Genomic DNA, 27,685 nt, shown 5'->3' on the forward strand with positions numbered 1-27,685 from the left:
TTTTGATAAAATTTATCTCTCAATCTCTCTACTCTAAATTCTCTCCATTCTTTCTGAGTTCATGTTCTATTTCTCTCTTTTTTTTATTCTTCCTCTCTTTCTCAGCCCCCTCATATCTATTGAATTCCCTAAGTACATGGGTATGAGACCATCTTAGAGGTCATTGAGACCCTCATTCCTGAAGAAAACAAACTCTCCCTCCACTAGCAGCTGTCAACTATCAGTAGGTCTTTAGATAGGAGTGGGAATTATTGAGTCCCTGCCCCTTCTATGCTTAGTATGTGTGTATTTGTCACCTGCATGTCTGGGGCATGCAGTCATGGCTGCTCAGAATGACATGTGCAACAATGTTATCACAGCCAGTAAATACCCTTCTCTGAAGACATCAGCTTTTTCTGGCCCTTAAGAATCATTTTGAAAAACCAAAAACTAAACAAACGAAAGAAACATAACAAAACAAACAACAGCAACAATAAAAAAGAAAGAATCTTGTGGAAGCTGTAATGTGGCCTTTTGAGACATACAGTTAATCCTTTAGTCAATTCATCTTTACTTACAAATGTTTATTGCCATGAGTCTTTGGTCTGGCTTGAGGCCACTGTTAATGGACTTTTGATGTGGGATTCCCCTCTGTATTCTGTAATTACTGTTAATAAATAAAGAAACTGCTTTGAACCTATAACAGGGCAGAACTTAGCTAGGCAGGAAAAACTAAGCTGAATGCTGGTAAAAAGAAGGGAGGAGTTAAGGGGAAGCCATAGAGCTGCTACTGAAGACCAATGCACTGAAACTTTGCTGGTAGGCCACGACTTTATGGTGATGCAGATTAATGGAGATGGGTTAAACTAAGATGTTAGAATTATCAAATAAGAAGCTAGAGCTAATGGGCCAAGCAGTGATTTAAATAATATGGTTTCTGTGTGATTATTTCAAATCTGTGCTGCCGGGCAGCAGGGAAACAAACAATCAGCCTTCCTACAATAGACTTTCACTGGGGCTTCTCCCTGACATCCTGTTGTCCCATGTCATGGAGATCCTTCTGTTTTGGATATGTAGGTTCATCACCTTCACAAGCTTCAACAGTCCATAGATGGGGTAGATGTTGGGGTGGGTCAACTCGTAGCCCTAGTTCTGAGCCTGGGTGTTAGCTGGGTAGGTCAACTCACTAGATTTCTCTCATCATCACTACCTGAGGACCTCTCCAGCACTTCTTTGCTAGCTCACCCAATACAACCTATAGCAAGGAGCAGAGCCAGTTCTACCCTAGTTCTGCTCACCCTCATTCATATCGCGAGGGACAGTACTGTTTGGCCCAGGCAAGGTACAAGGTCTTCTCTCCTTCTGTAGGGGAAATGGGGGGAGGGGTGGTGTCTTCGCTCATGCTTTCATGTCTTCAGGGCTGGCTCACATGGAACTCTGACAACAGGGTCAGTACAGGGGTGCTGTCCTGGTGGGATGCAAGGCCCGCTCTCCTGTGTGCTATATTTGGTGTCTGGAAAGGCTAGTTCTCTCATGCTCATTACCCTTTGGTGGGAGAGGTTACAACAGGGATGATTTGAGGGGACAGGGAAATAAGCAGGATTGGAGTGCATGATATAAAATTCACAAAGAATCAATAAACATTAAAAAGAAAAGATTTAAAATGAATTTGCCTCATAACAGGGTGGCAATAATCTCACTAGACACCACAGACTAACAAGTAAGCATTTAAATTCCAAGAATGGGTTACTTCATTGGAAACTCCCAAACACTGCAAGCTATTGCAAATGCCTTTTGGTTCCTTCCATAAAAAGGCAGTAAGACACTCCTGCTGACGATATTACATAGTTGAATAGTGAAAAATGGAGAAATCCAGCTGGTACTCACCTGGAAGCTCTATTCCTACTCAGTAACTTGTATAGTGCTTTGAGAGGTTGTACATGCTACCAGGATAGAAAAGTAATCCTCGATCTCACCCATCTGTGAACTCTGAGAGCTAGAGTAAAACTGGCCTAATTGACATGTCCACTAGCCCAATAGTGGCATTAATATCATGGGAGTAAAGCAATGTATTTGTGATTGAGCCTTCCCACAAATGAAACTCAGATCTGGCAACATTATCTGGCCAAGAACATGTGGCTAGCCTGTTCATAGGCTGCAGGGGAGAATCTACAACTATTGGTCTGCTAAATTATGCTCTGCTTCAAATTCTCCCTCTACCATGTTGTTGTAATAGGAGCGGCGAGTTGCATCCCTCCACCCAGCTAGCTTTACCCCGAAATAATTACACGGAAACTGTATTCTTTTAAACACTGCCTGGCCCATTAGTTTTAGCCTCTTATTGGCTAGCTCTTACAAATTGATTTAACCCATTTCTAATAATCTGTGTAGCCCATAAGGTGGCTTACCAGGGAAGATCTTAACCTGCGGCTGTCCGGAGTGGGAGAATCATGGCGACTCCCTGATTCAGCTTCTTTCTCCCAGCATTCTGTTCTGTCTACTCCACCTACCTAATTTTCTGTCCTATCAGAGGCCAAACAGTTTCTTTATTACTTAACCAATGAAACAACAGATAGAAAGATGACCCTCCTCCATCACCATGTGAGAGGGATCTTTTTAAAAATTAGAATATAATTATTTCATTTCTCCCCCACCACTAACCTCCGTGTCTTTCACTTCCAAAATTCACAGTCTCCTGTTTTTTTTAACAATTGTTATTGCAAATGTGTATAAGTGAATAAACAAAGAAATACAAAAACTAATCATTCTGTCCCCTCTTTTGTGATGACTCTTGAATATGCAGGTGTGATATAGATAGCCTACTTAGAGCTGAGCACTCCAGAGCTTCTGTTTTGGCAATTTTTTTAAACAAAGTGAATTATTGGAGGTCATTGTTCTTTATTTCTCTTACTTTGTTTCCTTACTTTTGAAAAAATTATCATTGACTATAAACCCCCAGCATGTTTTCTTTCCTGATTAGAATATCAATTTTTTCTGATATATCTTTATGGAAAATTTCAGTTATTCTCTCTGTATCCATCTTCCTCCCTCTTATCAGCTCTAATGTAGATTATGTCTATCAGATTATAATATCTGATAACATCCCTTTCATTTCCTTCATCTACAGAAAATCACTTGTGAACCTATCACCTAAGGAATAATATCTGCTGTAATAAGCCATCATGATCTACTCTGGAAATGACATGCTTAATGCTGATAAAGAACAATCCAATTAGGTGACTTTAAATAAATCTAACCTTGTGAGAAAGTTATTTGTGTTTACAAATAAGTCAGAGACAATCCATTCATACATGCTGTGAGGAATTGGTCTGGCAGCTCACCTCCGGGTTGTTATATTTTGTAGTGATTGAATTCAATCACAAAATTGCAAAGCAATTCAAGTTCTCCTAGAGTGGAAATTGTTATGTCATTGCCAACAAATACATCTAACAGAGATGCTCGAAATAATTTGCCATTTTCAAGGTACTTTTCATTTTCCATGTAATACATTAGTATAAAATAGAATAACATACTAATTAAAGTGCTATGTCTTATTTTGGTCTTAAAATGCACTCCCTGCCAGGTTTAAAGAAATATTTTCAGACTATAACATATCAGGGCTCCTGATGCTCAGGGTGGTCTGTGGAAGTCTTGGAATAATTCAGTATTTCTGATGGTGTGATAGTGCTCTTCTTCATGGGCTGTATGTACATCATCAGCTTAGACTTAATTACTCACATATTCAAATGTGCATTTCATAAAAGCTCTTGGTGGGTGGATTGATAAAGAGTTTTGCAGACAGGAAGAGTTAAGAGGATTCCCAGGTCATTGCCTTCTTGACATAAAAATAATTCACATTGCCAAACACTTTAAAGAGATGCTTGCAAGGTCTGGCCCAGGTTTGAAGTCTGCCTATGGATGTTAAATGTTAGAACAGGAAGAAGTGATGAGTAATTTGTGACAGGTGCTCTTCCATCGTCATCTACTGTACAGTGTGTAGACTTAAACTCTTTCATAATCCCTGCACTATTGACTAACTGATTTTCAGGGCAACGTTTTGTGGGCAGGGCGAGAATCGAGGAATGGGAAGGCAGGTATATGGGTGTGCACCTTACGTCTGTTCAAGTCTTTGAAGTAACAATGCAAGGAGGAAAGGGCTTATGTTGTTGACAGGAAAAATACCTTTGTATGTTATTCTCTAGTCAGCTTTTACCTCAGGCCAATGTGTCAGACTTGGACATGAATCAAACAAGAAGACACAAATCATCCCCTCATTCTAGAAGTTCTGGAAGCAGTTTCCAATATCATGGTGGAGAATCTTTTACATAGTGCAGCGCAGATCAAGGCCCTGATCAAATTTAGTGAAAGCCCAGCAAGGCTTACCACTTGCCCAAGCTTCTTCTTGTTTAATAATAGATAAAATATCATTAGAAAATATTCAAGATTAGCATGTTATTCCCATACTGATTTGCTTATTATCAGATCAATTTAATAAAATGTACACATTAGTAATAAAATTTCAGAGGGTGTTGCTGTAAATGAGACACGTAGTTTCAGGATTTGGCTAGACACATTGATTCCTATTCAAATAAAATCTAAAAGTTACAAGGCTAAAAATAATAAATACAGATAATTTTGGGTCTCATGAGCCCAGATGGCTCTTAAACTTTTTATCAATTAGTCCTTGATGTCCTGATTTCTCAGCCTCAGGCTTCCAAATGATGGAATTACAGGTATATGTTCAGCCTCAGTAGATACATTTTAAAATAAACATCATATTGAATTTTAAAAGGCAATCTTGTATAAATACATTCACTCCCTATCATTGGAATGGTTCACATGGTTTATCTCTGTGTCTTCACATTTCTGTCTGTTTCTCTGTCTCTCTGTCTGTCTCTCTGTCTGTCTATCTATCTATCTATCTATCTTGCTGATCACTGTTATGTACCGAAGTTAATGCTGTAGGAGTGGCAGGCCAGTGGTCTGATGAGAAGGGGAATAAGAGCCAGCAAGATGGACTCACTAGTAAGGATGTTTGCCTTTAAACCTGAAACCTGAATCCCATTCCCAAAACCCATGTATCAGAATAGGAGAACTCACGCCAACAACTTGTTTTCTGGCCTCTATACATGCACTGTAATAGATGAGCATCTTACCACCACTGCCACTGTATATACTCATACAATAAATAAATTGAAAATAAAATTATTAGAAAGGTGTATATGGCATCCTAGGAAGAACTCTCTTTTGTGTGAGTGTGGTCTAAGTGCATAAACCACTTCAACAAAATGCAACTCCGTTCTGCAAAGGATGTTTTGATTTCCTCATTAGATATATTGTGCACAACCTTGTGTCTTTAAAGTCAGGACACATTCTCATGTTTTTTTTGTAAAGCATGTTTCTTTGCAATTATATCCAGAAAAATGGGGACTACAAGTAGGGTCAAATTTGCATAATTATGTTGGGCTTGTATGGGCTTCTACAGTGTCTTAAGAAAAGTTTCTAGAAATATGCCTATTTTAAAGCTCAGCCTGTTGTTCCCTATTGATTTAAATTCCAGTTTCTAGCTCAACTGTGTCATGGCCTGAGGGACCTGTTGACTCAGATGCAGGACAATATTTGAGTAGCTTTGTGTCTCCCCTGAATCTGATTGGATGAGAAAATACTCCAGACTAAATGTGTTCAACAGTAGAATTTCACTCTCTCAATAGTCTGAAGACTTCAAGTCTAAAGTCAGAGAGGTAGTATGTCACTGTCTTTTTCTTGGGTCTTCATGGGCATTTTCCTTTCGAAGGAGGTCTCCATTGTCTTTTCCTCTCCTCTTAAACACCAATGCCTGTTGGATGCTGGATTAAGGCCCTACTATTATGACATTTTAAAATCCTGGTTATGGTCATAAAGGCCCTGCCTCCGAATTCTGTCATGCAGATGGAATATCAGTTCATTTTCCTTTACTAATGGTAGTTTATTATGGAATCAAATAATTTGTTTAAATAGTTAAGAGTCTGGAAGTATAAATAGGAGGATGTCAGCTCTAATGAGGCTTCCTTTGCTGTGTTACATCACAACTAATGCATCATGATGAGAGCACATAAAATGACCAGGGCATGTGGTGAGCATAAAACCAGAGCAAGAAGAAGAGGCCATGGTAACCTTCTTCCATGAGCCCTGCCTTTGAGAAGTCCCTGCATCCTTTCACATCAGCACTATGAGGAGCGTGTTTCAGCCCATGAAATCTCTGAAGACAGGCTCGAACAAACCCAGTAAAACACTGGGCCCTTAGAGTACGAATCTGGGTGACACAGCTCATTCCATACAAGTAATGATGAGAAGTCAGACAGCAGAGGGGAGAACAGGAGCCATGAAATGGGTATTGTTAACATCTCAGACACAGGCAGTACACAGACAGCAAGAGTTTGCCATTACTTTTATCACTGTTACTTCTCTTAGTAGCAAAATAGAGAAAATGAAAAAGCAAAGAGAACACCTTAAGACATCAAAGGTCAGGTATAAATCAGGTCCCTGTCTTTTCTTCAGTTGGACAGTTGGCATGTATTGTTTTAACTCTGTGAGAATCAGTCTCCACTCATGTGACAGATGGACGTTGATACTTCTTTGGGGGTTTGCTGTGATGAGATCTCATCTATCTCGCAGGGTAAGAATTTAGTCAACTTTTGGTGCCATGTTAGAATCTTCCAGAATGTACATTTCCAGTTAGCATCTGGCTCAAAAATGACCTGGAGGGCTGCTATGTTCTCAGGAAAATTCTCAGCCTGGAATCAGTGCTGATTGCATTCAGTGGTGCTGCTTTCAAAACACCGCATATGCTAGCAACAGCTGATGATTTCAAGAATCTTTTCTGGAGCCTGTCAGGTGCCTCAAAAGAGAAACAGCCCTTTGGCAGGTCAAAGTCACGAAGAAGCACAAGCCAGTGTGGAATACAAGGGAACCCACAGGCAGACCCCTGCTGTGTGGTTCCTTCTGAATATCACAGATGTGCACCCTATCATACAACTTAATTCAATAACACTGACCCTCCAGCCTTAGGCCTTTTGTCTCAAATGTAGCATCTGCAAGTCTGTGACAGCAAGGAAAGAAACAGTTCCTCATGGGTAGTGCAGTCAGACTTGCTGCATGGTATAAAGGTTGGGAGGTTAATGTGTTGTTTTGTTCCTCAATGCTGAAAAGGCCGCAGGGTCTCCACAAGGTCAGACTCTGACTGAAGGGGTTCTCACCAAAGCTGATTACACTCTCCTCCATGGCTGCTTATGCTGTATTTTTTCTTAGAACAATGAGATGAGAACACAGTTGATTAAAGAAGACATCTTAGGTCAGCTGACATCCCACAGATCACAGTCTGAGAAGCTCTTCTCTAGGGAAAAGCTCAGGTTCACAGGACTCCAGAACAAAGGGAACTTTAACAGCACCAAAAACAAGTCACTCATTAGTTATCCATTCACCAAATCATCGTGACTCCAGGGTAGCCATTAGACCCAGAGGATACCCAGATGTGTAGTGCTGACCATGTGTTTAAGGAACCTACAAGGGAGACATCAAATGTCAATGAATGACTTTGTCATGCTCAGTGGTTTCCAACCTTCCTAATGCTTCAACCCTTTATTACAGTTTCTGATGTTGTCGTCAACTGAAGCCATAAAATTATTTTGTTGTTACTTCATAGTTGCAATTTTGTCACTGTTATGACTTGTAAGTGTCTGATATGCAAAATAGCTGTCTGATTTGTGACCCCCAAGGGGGTTTCAACCTATAGGTTGAGAATTTCTGATACATATGCTAGATAGAGCTGCCTGTGGGCCAGTCTGGACAGGTTTCAGAAAGGAGGCAGGAATGTTGAGTTAGACCTTTATAAACCTATATATTTTTAATAGCAATACAAAAGGAAGAGTGTTATGGATTGACGAATTTACATTTAACTGCCTTGGCCTATTTGATATGGCAAAACTCGGGTAGGTGGGGAAGACAGAACAGAATTCTGGGAGGAAGAAAGCAGAGATAGGCTGACACCATGGTTCTCCCGCCCAAGACAGACGCTGGTTAGACTCATGGCTGTAAGCCACAGTCAACTGGCAATACACATTAACAGAGATGGGTTAAACTAATATGTGAGAGTTAGACAATAAGAGGATAGAGACAATGGGACAGGCAGTATTTAAATGAATACAGTTTCAGTGTGATTATTTCGGGTGTAAGCTAGCTGGGTGGGATGGAACAAAGGGCCCCCATGCTCCCTACTACAGTAAAGAAAAGGCATACACATCACTGTACAAAGTTGGAATCTTTCTACTTGACATCATCCCCTTGTATTAAGTCTGAAGTGCAGTGTTTCTTTGTATTGCCATATCTAAGAACACAGCACAAATCAGGTCATTAATCCACAGCTACCTTGTGAAGCAACTTTTCCCACATCTTTCTATGCCATTCTCTTTCCATCTATTTGAATTTCCCACTAAAGCCCAGGCTAAAGTCAATATATCAATAAATGCCTATCCTTCTTTTCTGGGCTACTTTAGTTCCTCCCACTACATGATGATAATACACTGCTTACTTACTTACTTACTTAAGAATTTTATACTTTACTTTTAAGAATTTTATAATTTATAAAATATGATGCCTTCTCTTCATTTCTCCCCTTTAACATCCCCAATCTCTCCATTAAGATGATCCCTCCCAACTTCAGAGTGTTTTTGTTGCTGTTGTTTTAAATCTACCAAGTCCGACTACAGCTGCCCATATTGCATAGATGTGGTTCTGTCTACTGGAACATGAGAAAACTACCTGTGGACATATCCTCAATAAGTAATGGTTCTCCTTCCACAAGCAATTATCCAGTGCCAAAAGATCTTTGAAAAGGGGTGGGCCTGGAGATGATCTACCTCATCTATAATGGCATTTGCCTTTTTTTTTGTATTGGACTTGTAAAGGTAACCACAGCTACTATGTGTTCAGGACGGCATGAAATGGGATAAGGGTGGTAAAGATGCTTCACTAGGCCTGAATACTCAGCATGTTACACTCAGCACTTTAGCCAGTCATGCATGCATCTCTCCACTGCCCACTGTCCACTGCAAAAAGAACTTCTTTAGCCAGGCTGAGAGCAGCTCAAGTCTATGGGAATAAGCATAAATATTCTGAAGACAATTTGATAGGTTGGTAATTTATAAAAATAATAAAAGTAGATTTTACTCTATGGCATATATCTTCAAAAATTTGGGATTTTGACCAAGATTACAATACCAGGCATGAAATTCTGCCCTGTAGGACAGACCTCAATCTAATAAGAAAGCCATGTTTCCTTGTAACAGTTGGCAAGTATTGCATCAGTGTGCATATCTTGCCTGGTAGGTCAATATTGCAGCATTCAGGGTGAAGTGCTGGGTAAGATAACTGATGCCTTGTCTTCCCCAGAACTCTAAATAGTATACCCAGGGCATTGGGAAAGCTTGCCCCCAGGGAGGACCTTTTTGTTCAGTTCGTGCTTGGTTTCCTTATGTCCTGTTTCTTGGTATCTTCAGCAATGGGTGCTTACCTTGTCTATTATGGTGCCTAATAAAGGCAATAGCACTACCCTGTGTCGTTTAAGAACTGCTGGAAGCCCACAGCTCAGTGACTCATTTGGAGGTTTCCCATGTCTTTTATTATAATTTTCATTTAATAACCATGTCTTCTGGTAGGGACATTGTCCACACGTGTGAGAAAATTCTGTTCATTTTTTAGTTGCATTTTAAAATTATCTTACTGATTATTTGTTGATAGATATTTAGGCTGATATTATTTCCTAGATATTATAAATAGAGCCTAAATCAACATTGATGTGAAAGTGTCTCTGTAGTAGGATAGAAACTCCATTGGGTGTATGTCTAGGAGTAATATACCTGTGCCACATTGTAGTTCCTTTTCATTATTATTATTATTATTCTCTCTAACAATTACTCATTTTGGGTTCTTATGTGTCATGCCTACACATATGTGTGTGCAACAAATCATGTCTTGTGCCTACAGAGTTCAGAGGAGAATGTCTGATTCCCCTGGAACTGAAATTATGGTTCTGAGCTTCCAAGTGGGTGCTGGGGACTTAACTCTGGTTCTCTATAAGGGAAGCAATACTTTTAAACTGCTGACCTATCTATCCACCCCTTTATATGTTAGCTCTTCCTAGATTTTTAAGAAACATCCCACCAATATTTAAAGTGACTGCACTAATTGACACTTCCACCAATGGCATATAGATGTTTTCCTTTACAGGGCTAGATAAATGGTTCCTGTAGTAAGAGTATTTGTCGTTCTTGTGGAGGGCCCACTTCTAATTCCTCATGACCCTCATGGTTGCATATGGATGTCCATAACTCCAGCTATAGAGGATACTGCAGACATGCAGGCACAAGACATGCGCATGATGTGCCATAATAAGTCATTAAAGGAAAAAGAACTTCTACTTTGCCATGTCCATACCAGAATTTGTTGTGATTTGTATTAACGATGATAATTTTTCAACATGGGGTAAGAAAGAATCTTAAAGTGGGTTTATTTTCCATTTCACTGAAATTTTCTTTTGAGAATTTTGTTTCCCCCATAGACTATATTTTAGTGTTACTTATATTCTTAATGTTTAGGTGACATTTTTGTATTCATTTGTATATTCCTGACACTTATCCTCTGACAGATGAATAGCTGACAAAAATTCTCTGATACTCTGTGAGCTGTCTAATGATTCCCTTCTCAGTTCCCTTTGATGTACGGCTTTTTTAGTTACATGGGAGGACATTTTTGATTTGTGATCTTAGTTACCATGCTACCAAATACTTATTCAGGAAGTCCCTTTACATATCCTTGCCTACAAGTTGAAATTTGGTAAATAAATATAAAGATGGCATTTCCACTAATGTCTGGAACAAGGCAAAGGTGTCCATTCTCTCAGCTCTTATTCACCACAGTGCTTGAAACCTTCACTGGGGCGATAGACAAGAGAAGGAAACAAAAACAAAACAAAAATCCTAACACAAATAGAACAGAGGAAATCTAGGTATCCCTATTTAAAGATGATTTGATTCTTAGTATAAAAGAATCCCCTAAAAAGCTCCCTTTGGGGTTGATAAATAATTTCAGCAAGTGTCAGACTATAAAATTAGCACAAAATCAGCAACCTTCCTATAAACCAATGACAAGCAGACTAAGAACTAAATCAGGAAAACAATCTCATTCATAATACCCACAAAAAAAAGCAAATTACATAGGGATAATGAATATTTGTTAGTACCTCCTGTCATTTAATTGAAAAGGACACCCATTGCACACTTATGTTCCATTGCCAATACTGGTTTCCGGCAAACACTTGAGAGCAAGAGTTAGGAGATAGCTCGGTTTCTCCTGATCCTCGAATCCCTACTGGGAGCCTTCCCACTGCCCCTCCCATAACCTCAGTGTACACGTGGACGTGTCAGAGGCAACACTGTTTGTGTCACTCACTCACTGATGGTACATATTTGAATAACAGCTGCATGTGTAATCTGTAGCCAATGACTAAAGCTTTCCAACTGAAATACTGTGGGGCGTGGACTAGGCTTGAATAGAGAACATTCCCTCATAGCTCCATCCCACCCTCTACTGTAATGATATGGGACTGAGTATCTTAAGTAAAGAGTTCTGTCCTTTGAGGCACAAACACCCCTATTACACCCAGAATCCTTCAGATTTGTGCTTATATGACTGTATGCTAAAAGCACACACAATATGAGATATTGCTTGAGGGTGAAACATTTCCTCTTGACAAATCTTTGGCGCGATTATATTATAAAAAGCCAAACAGGATTCAATTTGCAGTTATGAAAACTGATATATTAAAAAAGAAGATATATTACATTGTTTTATTCTAAAATTTCATTAAAGTATATAGCAATTCCCAGTCATATTGGCACAAAACGTTTTTTAACGCAAAATATCTTTGATAAATTACCATGTATATATAGTCACAAGGTAAGATACAAAAGTATAATAACACTCTCTAAATTGTCTGCATTTAGTGGACAACACACTAGTTACAAGTACCTTGAGGCCCCAGTCTTTCCAGCAAACGGCAGAAAGAAGGCTGGTCTTTAGCCAGTCCAACTGGCTTCTGTTGCTTTGCCTTCCTCAGTACCTGGTCTGAACATTTCATTTGTAACACTCCTTTTCCAGCCCAAAAGATTCCCAAGTTTATTTGTTTATTTATTTATTTATTTGTTTGTTTGTTTGTTTGTTTGTTTGTTTAAGATTTCTACCTCCTCCCCGCCACCGCCTCCCATTTCCCTCCGCCTCCCCCAATCAAGTCGCCCTCCCTCGTCAGCCCAAAGGGCAATCAGGGTTCCCTGCCCTGTGGGAAGTCCAAGGACCGCCCACCTCCATCCAGGTCTAGTAAGGTGAGCATCCAAACTGCCTAGGCTCCCACAAAGCCAGTACGTGCACTAGGATCAAAACCCAGTGCCAACTTTTTTAATGGAACCCTCAGAAAGTATAAAGAGAGTCCTCCATGAGAGTCCTCCATGTTGTATTCGGGATATATGAGATTCTAGGGATTTTTTTATACAACATGTCTATATTTAAAACTAGCACTCGATACGCAAACACAAATTTCAGGTTGTTGCTAATTTTGAGCTGTTTGGGGAAAATGCTAAAATTGTAAGATTTACCTTGCTCAATAGAACTAACGTTTAAGGAAAATCGGGCAGCAATGTCATGGTTGAATTTGGTGAAGTCTGAGAAACGGAGACTGTTACTGTCAGTGTGAGGATTCTTTCTGGAGGTACAAGTCCCTGAAATCTGGGAAATGTTTTGTCCTATGTTTGTGTTGCTCATTCCTGGTCCAAGGGAGCAGCAATTAGGCTTAAGTCTCTCTCTGGTTTCCCTCTGCAGACAGCGTGGAAGATGAACTGGAGATGGCTACGGTCAGGCATCGGCCTGAAGCGTTGGAACTGCTGGAAGCCCAGAGCAAATTCACCAAGAAAGAGCTTCAGATTCTTTACAGAGGGTTTAAAAACGTAAGAACTTTCTTTGTGACCTCACCTTTTCCCACTTCTCAGGGGATCACTCAAAAATGATTGTGTGAGGCGTTAGGGACACACTGTCCTGTGAAAACCCAAAGCCTGTGTAGCTTTTCCTCATCTCTCCTCAGTTGGAACACAGTCAATACCCACTGGGACTCTGATTGACTTTGACAAGCCAATGCTGGTAGAATTTAATTGACTGTTAGACAAGGATGGGTACTGAAAAGTGTTTCCTTAATGGAAATCTTTTGTTGGGATTTGTTTTCTTCTTCAGGTGGAGTGGGAGCATTTCAATAAGTGCTTCCTTTTTTTACCTGCAAACTACTTTATGCTGATAAAATATTATTCGAGGCCACAGAAAGACCTCAAAACAAACTGAAGATACATTTTAGTGGAAGAGGCAGAAATCTGCAGCAGGCTGTCTAGATTCAGAGTCCTTGTGAGAAAAGGCTAGAAGAGAAACTGCTGACGACTGTCAGAGAGCCGCGTGAAATCTAAATAAGATTCTTAGCCTTTCTTTGGTCAAATGAAACATCGGTGAAAGATTAAGTCTCTCTCTCTCTCTCTCCTTCTCTCTCTCTCTCTCCTTCTCTCTCTCTCTCCTTCTCCTGTATGCATGTGTGTGTCTTCACATGCATATCTCTCTCTCTCTCTCTCTCTCTCTCTCTCTCTCTCTCTCTCTCTCTCTCTCTCTCTCTCCTTCTCCTGTATGTGTGTGCCTTCTCATGCATCTCCCTCCCTCCCCCCTCTCTCTCCTCATATATGTGTGCGTGTCTTCACATGCATTTGTCCATCTGTGAGAATGCATAGGGAACAGAGGTCAAGCTTATGTTTTTCTTTCTCAGATGCCATTCATCTTATTTTCTGAGACAAGGTCTAACTTGTCTAGAGCTTACCAAGGTGAATAGGCTCCTGGTCAGCAAGCTCAGATGTCCTCCTGTAGTCACTTCCTCCTGTGTTAGGAATACAGGTGTGCATCATCACGTCCAGAATCTTCAACAAAGATTCTGGGGATCAAACTGGTCCTCAAGATTTTAAGTCAAGCAGTTTACTAACTTGCTATCTTCCCAGCCCACCAAGCCACAAACCTCTCAGTGTGAGAGCTTGAGTGTGTGTGTGTGTGTGTGTGTGTGTGTGTGTGTGTGTGTGTACGATGAGTGTGTGGCCTCCTCTTTCACTAAAACATTTCTGGTATATACTGGTCCTCTGGGGAATAAAAAGTATATGGAATTGTAGGTGGAATTTTTTTTATTGATTTCTATTGAACTCTGTATTTTTCTCTGCTCCCTTCCCTGCCTCTCCCCTCCTCTTCAATCCTCTCCCAAGGTCCCCATGCTCCCAATTTACTCAGTAGATCTTTTAGGTAGAATTTGATAGAGAATAGTAAACAATCTTTATAAATAGACCGGTATCTGCTATTTATAATTCTTGTTTGGAGAAACCTTAATGTACATATCTTGACAAAGATTAGTTGTTTAGAAGGTTAAACCTCCTCATTCTTCTCCAGTGTTTTGAATTCAAATTTGGTTTCATCAAATGAATAACTATCATTTTTTCTTTGATTATTTCTTTCAGTCTGGGCTAGTCGCCTGTACTCACGTTTATGAATAATGTTCTCAAGGTTAAAGGAAACAAAAATAGCCAATACTTGACTTACAGATTGGAGCTTGTTCACTAATTCCATTTCTAGGACTGGGAAAACTACAGGGTTTTATTATTTGTAGAAGAAAATACTGTCAATCCATCCAAACCTCAGGGGCCAGCAAGTTGTCATGGAGTGCGGTTGTCTTTTATCCTAATGTGCATGTGACTGCCTTTCCAGTGCGTCAGGGGCACTGAAAAGGATCAGGCTAAAGCTCAATGTCACAGATTCTTCAGAAGCCAGAGAGAGCGTGCTGTCTTTAAAGAGTTCACGGACTGAGGAGAGTGTCAAACTTACTGTCCTCTGAAATTTGAAAAATTTGAAAACTGCTTCATCTAAATCACCAGGCGTTTATGTATTCAATTGCACATCAGTCGAGCATATACTTTCATCTTATAAACACATAAACCAACAAAGGTCCTATAGGTGTTTTTTCTTGTGTCTTTCTACTGTTTTTAGGCTTCCAAGTTGGACTACAAAGCAGTTATTTTCACTAGGACGTTTTCATACACACTTCATTATTAGTCCCTCTGCTCCCCTCTTTCAACCCTCTGCCCCTCTCACACTAGGCTCCTTCCTGTCCTAACTGGCTCACCTTCTGCTTTCATGGCATGTGCATTCTATTGCCCTGTGTGCTTTTTAAAATCTGCTTTCAACAATCATTTATCACTTCACTGCCCTCGCACGTTCCTTTTTCCAGTTTCATGGATTAAGACCAAAGAATATATTCAACCTATGATAGTGTGCAAAGAACCATACAACACTATGAAAACTAGCCAGTAGGAATAAATCTTATGGGTAAGTATCCCATTGACTTTTTCATGGTTTGTGACTCAAGTATATGATGTCTTTATCAATAAGGTCTTATTACACAGTTCTGGAGGATAACCGGAGCACTAGAGATAGCTGGGCATCTAAGGAAGACCACAGGTTAATAACTCAAAAGAACAAGTTTGCCTGGTACTAGAGTATTATTATCTAGTTTTCTCAATATCACCAGAATTTATTGAAGAAGCTTGCTTTTTATCGATATTTGTTGGTAATTTTGTAAAAACAATTGTTGGCTGTTTCCTTGTGCTTTAATTTCTGGATCCTGCATTCAATTGGGCTGATATACAAGCTTTACACACACTAGTAGGTACAGGTATTCTTGAAATTTCAAAGTAAGTTGCTTTGAATATTTCCCAAACCTGCATCTGAAAGTTCCAATTTCAAATTCTATAGAAGGCTATTGGTTTGGCGAGGTCTTTGTCAACTAGACACAAGTTATAGTCATCTGAAAGAAGGAAGTATCAAGTGAGAAAATGTTTCCATAATATCAGGCTGTTGGAAAACCTGTTGGGTGTTTTCTTAATTAGTTATTGAGGCTTCAGTTCATTTTGGATTGGGCCATTTTTGAGTTAGGAGTCCTAGATCCTATAAGAAATCAGGATGAGCAAACCATGAAGAGCAACTCAATAGAGAGCATTCTCTCATCACTTCTGCATTGGTTTCTGCCTTCAGGTTCCTACCCTGCTTGAGTTTCTGTCCTAATTTCTTTCAGCAATGAACCATTGAGGTGGAATCATAGGCCAAATAAATCCATTCTTCTCCAAGAGACTTTTGGTTATTTTTTTTTCTCATAGCATAGTAACCCTAACTAAGAGAGCTATGATGCTCAGAGTCATGTGTCTTAACTGCTGCCTTTGTGTAGCCTCACAGAAGCTGAGTAAAATTTTTGGTTCTTCCTTGATATGAACAAGAAACTATTACTAAGAGAGTTTGCAATTCTGCTGGACTTCATTAGAATCTTTTCATAATGTATAATCATAATCTTTTGTTAGGGTACAGTCATACTTATTTCATACAGCAGTCCATCATCTGCCTGAATGTATTGATTCTGTATTTAGACACTTTTAGTTGGCCTTCTGAGTGTTTCTGCAAGAAAGCTACTTAAGCTTCAAAATTTGCATCATCTATTATCTCCTGGGCTTATGTGACTGGCTAGGGCAGAACTAAGGTGTATTTGACCACCATATCCATAGCAGCATAATTAAAAGGAGCATTGAAATATATTTTGCCGAGATACACAAAGAGCCATGCGTCTTTTCAGTTTCTATACAACTGTGCCAATATATCTGAGAACGACTTAAAAGAGGAAGGTGACCTGTCCTGGGATCAGAGTAGGCCCATGGGATCAGAGATAAAGAGGATAGAGCAGGTAACATTAGGAGGTCTTTTGTAAGTTATATCTTACATCAAGCAAGTTTTGTAAGATGTACAGTGTCTCATAACTCTGTCTCAGAAGTTGGGGGACTAAGGCAACTGAAAACTATCATATAATGGGACAAAGTCAACAGAAAGTTAATTAGTGCTGCACAAGGGGAACACAGAATATTTCAAGTGCTTTGAAGACCAAGTACACCTCAGCCTTTTGATAATAACCATAGCCTTCCAGTGTAGAGAAAGGGATTTCCAGGATTCAAGGCTGCAGCTTCCACCAAGAGCTTGACACCAAGCCCTTACTGGCTCTGTCAAGCAGTTCTTGAATTTACAGGAGGAACTGTGCTCCTTCTCCACAAATCAGGACCTCAGGGAAACGTTCCTACAACCCAGGCTCCCAGCTATTACTGGTTCTGCCAAACACATTTCTGATTTTGAGGAGCTATGTTCCTTCAGACATCAGGGCCTCAGAGAAAACTGGGGATCAGCATTGCTTCCAATAGGAAGTTTCTATTTGGTGGGGACGGAGGTGGGGGCCACACAGTATCTGAAATTTTAGTCTGTGGTCTCTGGGTCTATTGCTCATGGGCCTGTAGTGAGTCACAACATTTGATTGGAAGTATACAGTGGAGTCAAGCTGCTCACTTAATGTCCAGCAGGAAGCAGTGAGGCTAGGGACAAGACACACACTTCCAAGGTAGCATCCCCTTCACTAGTGGTCTGCTTGCACCCACTTCTACTGGTCCATCCAAGATGAAATTATTAAGGGATTAATTTAGCACTTTCATGATCCAGTCACTTCAGAGTAGTTAGCTGGGTTCAAGCATTCAACACATGAGTCTTCACAGATGACTTTATACCCAGACCAAAATAACACATAGCTATGAGGACTTGAATAAAGCAGGTAAGAGATTTCCTAGTTACACATCCCTCTATATGCCTCAGGAAGAAATGATGGTGTCAATGATGGTAGAATTACTGAGGGCAACATATAGATGGGAATGGTACAAGAAATGTCAACCTTAGCCAAAAGTCAATACCAGATAATGTTAATCACAGAATAAAACTTTAACTGTGTTCACTTCAAAATTCTAGAAATTTCTCATTTTTCTCATAAATGTCATAAAAAATACTTTTTAAAGAACAGTGGATGTTACACTATATCTAAAGTGATTGTGTAAAAAGTGCTCTTTAATCTAACCTCTCGCATCTCTGGGTACCTCGGCTGCTCCTATGTACTTATTCTCTTCTCACCAATGCAGCTCTCTCCATCTGAGGTCTGGCTGCCTTTCATCCAGTTTGTTGTAAATTGGAATCATGATTGCTACCATCATTATTAACCTCTGCGGCCAGCAACTCTGAAGCGTGTCTTACACAAGTGGTACTTCATAATAAATTGCCTGCCTTTCTTTTAGTTATTTTTCTTACGTGTTCTCCTTTCTCCACTACCACCCCACTCTGTCCATTACCCAGCTTCACCATCCTTGTCTCCATTTCCGTTTTTTGTTTCTTTCTCTCCCTTCAACTTTATATTCTCATCTCTTTCTTTCATCCAATTCTCTCCTCTCCCTTTTTCAGCCTTCCTTCCCTCCTTAGTCTGTATTTCCCTCTCCTCTCTTCTTTGTCCTCGCTTTCACACCTGATGTAATGTGAGATATTTCTCGGATATGAGTGTACCCAGCACAGATTTCATCTGCTGCTTTGAAAGAACAGACCTTGGTTTGTTCAGAATGTAGTAATAGAAAATCAAACAACAGTAACCTTTTGATTTTTGTGTAATTCTAGTGAAATGTACAGCTGAGACAGAAGTGCCCTAAATCGTAGCAAGGCAGACAAAGGAGAAGGTCAGAAAAGCTCACACGTTATTGGATGGCAGCAATCAGAATCAGTTTCCATCAGAGAAAGCAAGCCAGTTGCCCTTGCTTCCTGAATATTAATTACCTTAAAGCCCTCAAGCTCGAAAATCCATTTCCCTGGGAACAGGGGGAGGACACATTTTAATGAAACCTTTTAAAACTCTCCGTATTTTGATTGAAAGGATAAACCATAATCCACATCTAAAATAGTTCCACTTGTCTGAAAGTGGCTCGGTTTGGTAGGTCCCCCTGCCAAGCAAGTTTACCATGAACCCACATTTTTCCATGTTCAGTATCAGTATAGATTGTGAACGTAAGTAGAGAACTGGAGAAAGAGAAGGTAGAGAGTGGCATCTTCTCTCCTCCCTGACAGATAAGTGGAGTCACTCACGTATTCTTCTTTCGCTTGTCTTCTACTGAGTCTTCATACCTAGTCATCTAAAGGAGATGGAAAGGGCACACGGGTTTTGGCTGCCATCACTCTCATGGAACCACCCGCCAAGCCCCAGCCTGAAAGATTATGACATAGTAGGTCAGGGAGGTAGAGCACATCTTTCCATTTCTGACACTTTCACAAGGGTTGCAATTACTTCTGCCTGGGGACCACACTGGCTGTCATGGCTGGGCTCCAGACATCCTATCACTCACATTCAAGGTTTTAGCTTAGTTGTTTGGGCAGCTCTCTCAGCCTCACTGAACTGTACGCCTTTATCTTTATAAACTGGGACATTTGATTAGAGCATTTATTTATTTTACAACTAACCATATAATTAATAGGAAAAAATAAAATATTAGTGCATCCCCACACAGTCAGCTTCTGTCGTGTGCACCATCAGTGTGGGGTGTGGGTTACTTAGGCCTCATCTCCATAACTCCCAGGCAGTCTCTTGGGTATTCAGCTTCATTATTATTCATGAGGTGAGATGCAGCAGAAAAAATACAAAATATTATCTGCAGATCAGCAGTCTCAAACTTCACTGCGTGCAATCATCTGGGGAACTTTAAAACTTACAAATTGTTGGGTACGATGCTTGGCAATTTTGATGTAATTGCTCTGGGATTGAGGGGAACTTGAGCATCAGGACTTATATATATAGTTCTTTGGGTAAGTATAATGTAGAGACAAAACTGGGAACCATGGAATGAAAAGAATCTAAAAGGATGTTCTATCATATAAAAGCATTTTGACCTAATTGTCTAATTGTAATGATGCCTACAGTGTCTAATATCAATGGCTACAATGACTACAGTGTTTACACTAGAATCCAATGAGGTGCTTGCTGTGTGTGTGTGTGTGTGTGTGTGTGTGTGTGTGTGTGTGTGTGTATGTGTGTGTGTGTGTTTAGTGTCTGGAAGGGTTGAAGAAAGTACCAGGTTTAATAATTTTGATATTCTTCATTCTGGAGTTAGGTTAAGCTCAGAAATTTTTGCTTGTTTTAAATGTCCAAACTCCTACATTAAAAAATCATATCATATGTAATCCATAGAAAGCTATGAATGAGAACCACAAATCTAAAAATAGTTCAAATAACTTTTAAATTCAGTACTTGGATTAGCTGTTCTTTTCAATACAACTATAATTCATTTTGATTTTAAGATATTGTAGGTTTAAATTTCAATATGGTCCTGTCTCCTTGGTATTTCTTTTCATTAATTAATAATTTACAGTCCACTGCTCCTATTTTTCAAAGCCTGAGATGAGATCTGAACACAGAGGTCAGCCTCTCTGTTTCAATCACCTAGTTCTTCTCTTGGATCTCTGCCTGCTTCCCTTACTTCAGACACTTTGCATTCTAATAGGTCAAAGTATCCAGTAGATTCAAATATGTTTTAGGGTATCACTTTACTATTATGTAAAAACTTTGCAATACTACCCTTTTTTAACTAAAACTGTAAGATATTTGCTTGCTATTTCATGAATACGTAACAATAGTCACTTACTTTGTGGTTTAAAAACATGTCATTCACCCTGCCAGTTTTGAGCCTCAGGAGTCCAGCCATTGCAGGGCTCTCTGATAAGAATCTTGCAGGGCTACAGCATTCTTTGGTTTGCATTTCTTCAGGCGCCCTGGGAATACTTCCATGCCCATGATTGCTGGGTGAAGTCAATACATCATGGCAGTAGTTTGAGAGCTCAGTCCCCTGTTGTTCATCATATAAGGCCACTCAGCTTCTAGCAGTTTCTATATGCCCTTACCAGACACCCCTTTTATAGAATCATTTCCAACATGTCAGGTCACCTCTTTAGGTCCAGCAAAAAGGAGAGACATTTCACCTTAAAAGCACAGTCATAGCCGGGCGGTGGTGGCGCACGCCTTTAATCCCAGCACTCGGGAGGCAGAGGCAGGCGGATCTCTGTGAGTTCGAGACCAGCCTGGTCTACAAGAGCTAGTTCCAGGACGGGCTCCAAAACCACAGAGAAACCCTGTCTCGAAAAAACCAAAAAAAAAAAAAAAAAAAAAAAAAAAAAAAAAAAAACAAAAAGCACAGTCATATATAATATAGCATAATTATGTTGTGTAACATATCATACCATAATCTTTGTATGCTTCTGCACTTAATAAGAAGAGACTCAAAAAGATGTGCCTCTTAGAGGTCAGCAGTAGGAGTTTCCTCTCCGTCTGATTTGTGAGTGAGTAGGAATAGAATCAGCTATTGAGCAAATTCCTGAATTTGGTCTGGAGTCACATCAAATGCAGCCCCCAGGCTCACCACTTCTCCTGTAACCCAGATATCTCCTTAGGGAGGTCATCAAAGACAGCATCAAAATTTTTTGAACAGTACAAGAATTCTGTTTGATATTGGTACCAAAGGGACTAATGGGAGCTGAAAGTTCTTTATGTACTGTACCCCTACACAAAGAACTTGATGACTCCTGCATGGAGACTTTTAAAATAGGCGAGGGGAATTGAAGGTGAAAGTATAGGGATCTTTGTTTTTGACAGACTGCATTTGCATGAAAATCTTTGATTCCCACTTGTGGCAAGAAGGAAAGAAAGGGAGGATAACAGAAGCGTGAAGAGGAAGACACCGGGGTAAGGATAGAGAAGCACACTGCTGATTGAAGAAGGCAATTGGTCTTTTGTCGTGCCTCCTAGTTATTCTCAAGCAAAGCGTTCATACACTGATTGAGCGACCTTCAGAAAGTCATTTCACCAGGTAGCTTCTGTCTTCCTGTCAGCGCATTAGTGATTACAATCTTCTCTTCCAATCATTGAGGGAGGTGGGTAATAACTGGTTTTGTTCATCTCTTGAAAAAGTTTGACACAAGCTAAGCACAGCATTCCTCAGATACTCCGTGAGTTAAGTCTAAGAGTACAGTTAAAATGTTATTTCCTATGCCACAGCAGAATTCTCTGCCAGGTTTCTAAGAAGAAGAATTTCTCGCGAAAGGGCTGTCTTTAGGTCTGACCAGTGTTCATGATCTCTTTCTGATTTCTAAACATCAGCATAGAATATGTACTTTTCTGATCCAAACCTTCCAACCAGCATTGTCCGCCTCTTTTGCACAGCTACGCTTCTGTGGACATTGTATTACATTCCAGGTTTTTCAGATTGTCTTTCAGAATGCTGCTGTAGCTTGACTCAGGATATCAATGTCCATGTGTCTGAGATGATGAATTGGAATTCCTGTTGCAGAATGTCTTCAATTTTGAGTGTTGTCCACAGATCTTGTAACACTTCAATTGTTTTTTCACATTGTTCTAAATTCACTATGGAGGTGGTGTGGTCTCATCTTGAAATCTGTTCACTGGGGCAAGAGTGAATGTTCAGTACATTCTGTGATATTTAAACTCTTCAAGATTTACTTAGTTTTCTTTCTCATTTTAAACTAATAAAATGTCATATTAAATATGTGGGGACATATGGAGTGATATAAATAAAGTACCTGTCATACCAATATAAATTTATCATCACACCTTGCTATAGGCAGCCACTTCTAACCAGTTGTCTTGCTTCTCTATTTTTGTAAACATATGCATTTACTCACACACACACAAACATACAAACACCCAAGCACACAAACCCAGCAACAGCATTGAAGATCAAACTCAGGATGTTACCCATGCAGGGCCAGTATTCAATTACCAAGCTACTTCTTCAATCCTACATATTCTTTCATGTATATAAATCCTTCTCTCTCTCTTTCTCTCTCTCTCTTTCTCTTCTCTCTCTCTCTCTCTCTCTCTCTCTCTCTCTCTCTCTCTCTCTCTGTCTCTCTGTCTCTCTCTCTCTGACTCTGTCTCTCTCTCATAGGGATCCTTTTGACACAAATGTGTTAATAATACATGTATCCTATAAATTAACTATTTTTCTTAACCATCAGCAATTAATCATAAACATTTCATCTGATGCCTAGAGAACCAGCATACCTATATTGGTCAGGTGCTCTGGTCTTAGGTATGTTAGGCCTGGTCTGCCAGGCGGTCTAGTGAATTGACACTCCACCATCTCAATTTCTCTTGCCTACTTAGAAATCTCTTTGGCAGTGACGTGATGACCATGCTGCTGTTCTTCTCCACCGTTGTCCTACCTTTGAAATGTTGTAGGAGTAATCTTTCCCTGTAACTTCTCAAACCTCCCCACCCCACCTCTCAAAATGAAAATAAAAGTTGGCTTGGAACACTTGTTATGCCTCATCTGTGTGGACTAGGTTCACTCATACTGTGCCTAGATTTTAGAAAGGTTTTACTTTCATTACATTTTACTGGGGGTCTTTGTCTCTCATCCCTGTCTACAATACATAACTCTAGGGAAAGGGTCTCTTTCTAGATGCTTAGACTCCTCTTTCAGAACCTTCCAAATCTAATTAACTACAAGTATGGTCAGTAATCCAGGTTTCCATTCTCTCATAGCTGTTCCTTGCTTTGTTTCCACTACCCTGCCTCCCATATTCTTCTATAAACTCCTCTTGCCGTATGGTTGAGGCATCTCTGGTCCTGGTCTTGTCTCTCTCTGGGCAGTTCTCCCTAATAAACCTGAAGGAGGTGTTCTACAGAACAAATAGAATCCTGATTATTCCTACTTAAAACCAATTAATAATTTTCTATTGCCATTAGAACACAGACACACTACTCTTATAACTTACTATTATTTAAATGTCCCCACTTAAACACTTGTGAACATGTTAGCTCCTTATGCATCATTAATAGAACCCTATATTAAATCAACTGTGGCATTTGAAGGTATGGCCATGGGAGTAATTAAGGTTAATTGAGGCTCTCAGGCTGCAGTCGTAATCAAAGGAAATTGGCCTTACAAGAATATGAGAAGACTAAACTAAGATATTCTGTCTTTCTGTTTATGCCCTTCACATTTTTGGAAACATAAAGCTTCCACGTCATCAAGAAAGACCTTGTCTGATACAGCTACACTATCTTGGGCCACTCATCACTCCAAATCAGGAGTCAAATAAACCTTTTTTTCTAATTTATTTTTCTTTTATTAAAAATATATTTTCCATACATTCTGATTATGGTTTCTCCTCGCACTACTCCTCTGAGATTCTCCTCACCCCCCCTCCCATCCAAATCCACACCCTTTCTAGCTCTCATTACAAAATAAACAGACATCTAAAGAACAATATTAAATAAAATGCTACAAAGCAAAACAAACTATAGTATGACAAAGCAACCAGAATAAAAAGAGCTAAGCAAAAACAAGAGAAGCATATATAGATATAGAAACACGTGCATTTGTATTTCTCGCATTCAGTTGTAAGCATGGAATGAGGCACATACTCATCCAGAAAAATGGTTTGTTTAGAACCTATTGCTTGTAAAACCTTCAGGTAGACCTTGTCTGTGCTTCAGTAGCCATGATCACTCAGCCTGTTGCTTCAGACTTTCCCCCAACCACCTATGCTGTGCCCTGTTAGCATAGCTGCATTTGTAAGGTATTGCATACAGTCCAGGGGATTCTTCCTCATGGGCCTTAGCTTACACTTCTCCTTCTTCAAGCAAACCTATGCTCTGTAATACGTACACATTTTCCTCTTTAAAGAAAATCTGTTCCCTAGCCTTCACAATCACTTTCACATATGAACAAATATATGTGAACCCACCCATACACACATGCACATGTGTGTGTGTGTGTGTGTGTGTGTGTGTCTGTCTGTCTAGACCTGTCTGTCTATCTTTCTTTCTATCTATTCATCTGTCTGTATCCCTATGTATCACTCAGAAATTGATGTGACTTCAAAATTTCTATTACCTATACAATATATTTCAGTAGTTGAAAGGTGGGCAGAGTAGATTCAACAAATGATAGTTCCCTCTTGTCATTTGTTTTACAACAGATTAATTATTGCAACAATCCAGGAACCTCAGTGACAACAATAATATTTGTCTATGTTTTTATCTCCCAGTCTCTTGTAGATTATTGGGGTACTGAGTGAATATTCTGCTCTCCTAGTTGACTGAGGACATTCTTTCTTCTAGTATAGCAGTTCTCAACCTGTGGGTAATGACCCCTTTGGAAGTTGAACAACCCTTTCACAGGGGTCATCTAAAAACATCTGCATATCAGTTATTTACATTATAATTCACAACAATAGCAAAATTACAGTTATGAAGTAGTAAGAAAATTATTTTATGGTTGGGGATCACCAACAGAATGAGAAACTGAGTTGGGGGATTACAGCACTAGGAAGAACCACTGCTCTAGTAGGTTAATTCTTGCCTATAGTGCCATCACCTGTTGTTGGGTCATCTGCAACTGACTCACAATGAGAGAAAGAGATCAAGGCATATCATGTGGGTATTTTATGGGCATAATCCCTTCTATTTCATATCTACTGGCTGGCATTCAGTACCCTGATTTTATTCAGATACCTGATGTCAAGAAAGGGTAAATTATAAAGTATCTCCCTCTGTGCATGAAGAAAATGAAGCCGGGCGGTGGTGGCGCACGCCTTTAATCCCAGCACTTGGGAGGCAGAGGCAGGCGGATCTCTGTGAGTTCGAGACCAGCCTGGTCTACAAGAGCTAGTTCCAGGACAGGCTCCAAAACCACAGAGAAACCCTGTCTCGAAAAACCAAAAAAAAAAAAAAAAAAAAAAAAGAAAATGAGGCTCTCTTTTCTTCAAAGGAGGAAATGGCATCAGTGAAAAATTTGTCATGTTCAACAATTATATACAGTTTAGATAATTTTGATGATTTTTAGAGTAATTATGGGGCTTATCAAGGTCTTATTTATAGTTATTATATCAAAGTAGTAAAAAGAAAATTTGCAAAAGGAGAAGACCTTCTGGACAAAATTAGGAAGAAGTCCAATGCAAGATTCTGAGAGGCCGTTCTGAGTTCCAAGAAATATGTTTCATTCTTGCAGCCATGAGTCATGACAACACTTGTGAAATGTTGTCTCGCAAGAATGCTCATTAGACATTCAGTGCCTAGCATACCCAAATTCTGGAGCTTCGGAAGCAAAGCAGGTGTTCAACATTATCTCTTTCCTTTGCACAAACACTTTAGGCAGAATGAACCACTCATGAGAAATGTTAGAAAGTCTCAAAATTCAAGTTCTCAAACAATAACCAAGGACAAACTTTGAAAGCAGGACTTTCTGATGAGAGCAGTGTCAGGTCCACTATGCTAACTCTTTTCTGCCCAGAAGTCTGCCTATTGCAAAGGGAAAATTAGAAGGTAATTATACCCTTGTTTCAGCTACTTTGTGGGAAGATGCACCATCTCTCTGGGCCTCATTTATCTTGCTGTACAAAATAGTAGGAATACCAACTCACATAGTTTTTGCAAAGAAAATGAGTATGGAGCACAGAACACAGAGCAGCTGTCATAATGACACTCAAACTCTGGCTGCTATTATTATTACTACGATTATCATCACCATCATTAGCACAGTTGTTAGCACTCTGCTACTCTGAATCCCATTTCTCTATAAAAGCTCTTCCCAGAGGTGCCTTTGCTTTACATTCAAACTTGGGTTTGTATTTTACAAATCTGCTCTTCCCCCGTCCCCCCCCCCAAAAAAAAATTAGAAGACCCAAATTAGCTTACGTAAAGACAAATGTAGATATTTTGTACTCTATTATGGTGGCTTTCATTCTGTCTTTTAAATTCCTGCAAAACTTGTAGAAATTTTCTCATAATTAGTCTTTCTCTGGGATTTAAAAGACAAAGGGGCAGCAGGAAGGCTCAGAAGGTAAAGGGCCATGCTACACAAGGCTATTATTTAAGCTCCAGCTCTAGATGCTATGCAAAAGCAGATGAACAAAATTGACTCTACGGAGATGTGTTCCAAACTCCACACTTCATGGAGTGGATGCCCAAATGCCCATTGTGCATATGTGTGTGTGCATGCAAAAAATAAAAAAAAGAAAAGAAACATTTTTAAAGATTAGTTAATCTTGGTCATTCCTCTAAGTTTTAGTCTTAAAAAATCCTGTAAATAGGATAATGTTTTAATTTTCTTGTAAGACACAGGTACTTTGAATCAGATTGATGTTAGTTTTGCTCTACCAGGACTTCATTCAGAGGTCTAAGTTTCTCCCTATACAGTCTTTTACTGTCTATTATGGAGTACCGTTCCCAATTCTATTATACAAACAGCTTTACTTCCATGTTCCAAACCAGCCAAAAGGTAAGAGCCATTATGTCTTGGATTTAAAATGCACTTTCATATTAAGATAAAATGCAAAGATTCTGGGCATCATTGTTATTTGCATCAATGGCTCAAATATAGTCACGGGGAGGTTAAGGACTAACTGAACAACATTATACATATACAGAAGGAGAAACTACATTTGCAGAGACAGCTAGCACTGTAATTAACGAAAAGAAACTTGCTTCTGTGAATTTTGGTGGGAAGACTGTTCCTGAAGCCTCCCCAAGTTTCAAACTCCCTTCCCAAAACAAATTGTTTTGATCTGAAGGTAGCAGTTCAACTGATATCACAAACTCAGATATCACTCGTAGGACAAACATTTAAAAAATAAGTTTCTGTTTTATGGA

The 27,685-nt window shown here is 39.6% G+C and overlaps 1 protein-coding gene across 6 annotated transcripts in view; it reads left to right on the forward strand.

Moving 5' to 3' along the window:
- The window catches only part of Kcnip4 (potassium voltage-gated channel interacting protein 4), a 1,037,063-nt gene that overhangs the window by 923,579 nt on the left and 85,799 nt on the right, over window positions 1-27,685 (forward strand). For 5 of the 6 annotated variants that reach the window (XM_075943595.1, XM_075943599.1, XM_075943598.1 and 2 more), the window contains one exon: window positions 12,886-13,010. In XM_075943595.1, the coding sequence (XP_075799710.1) occupies window positions 12,886-13,010 (125 nt within the window). The remainder of the gene's footprint in view (window positions 1-12,885; window positions 13,011-27,685) is intronic. The other variant, XM_075943600.1, reaches the window with a different exon arrangement.

The sequence above is a fragment of the Microtus pennsylvanicus genome, chromosome 12 (genome assembly GCF_037038515.1).
Source record: "Microtus pennsylvanicus isolate mMicPen1 chromosome 12, mMicPen1.hap1, whole genome shotgun sequence".
In the NCBI taxonomy this organism is placed as follows: domain Eukaryota; kingdom Metazoa; phylum Chordata; class Mammalia; order Rodentia; family Cricetidae; genus Microtus; species Microtus pennsylvanicus.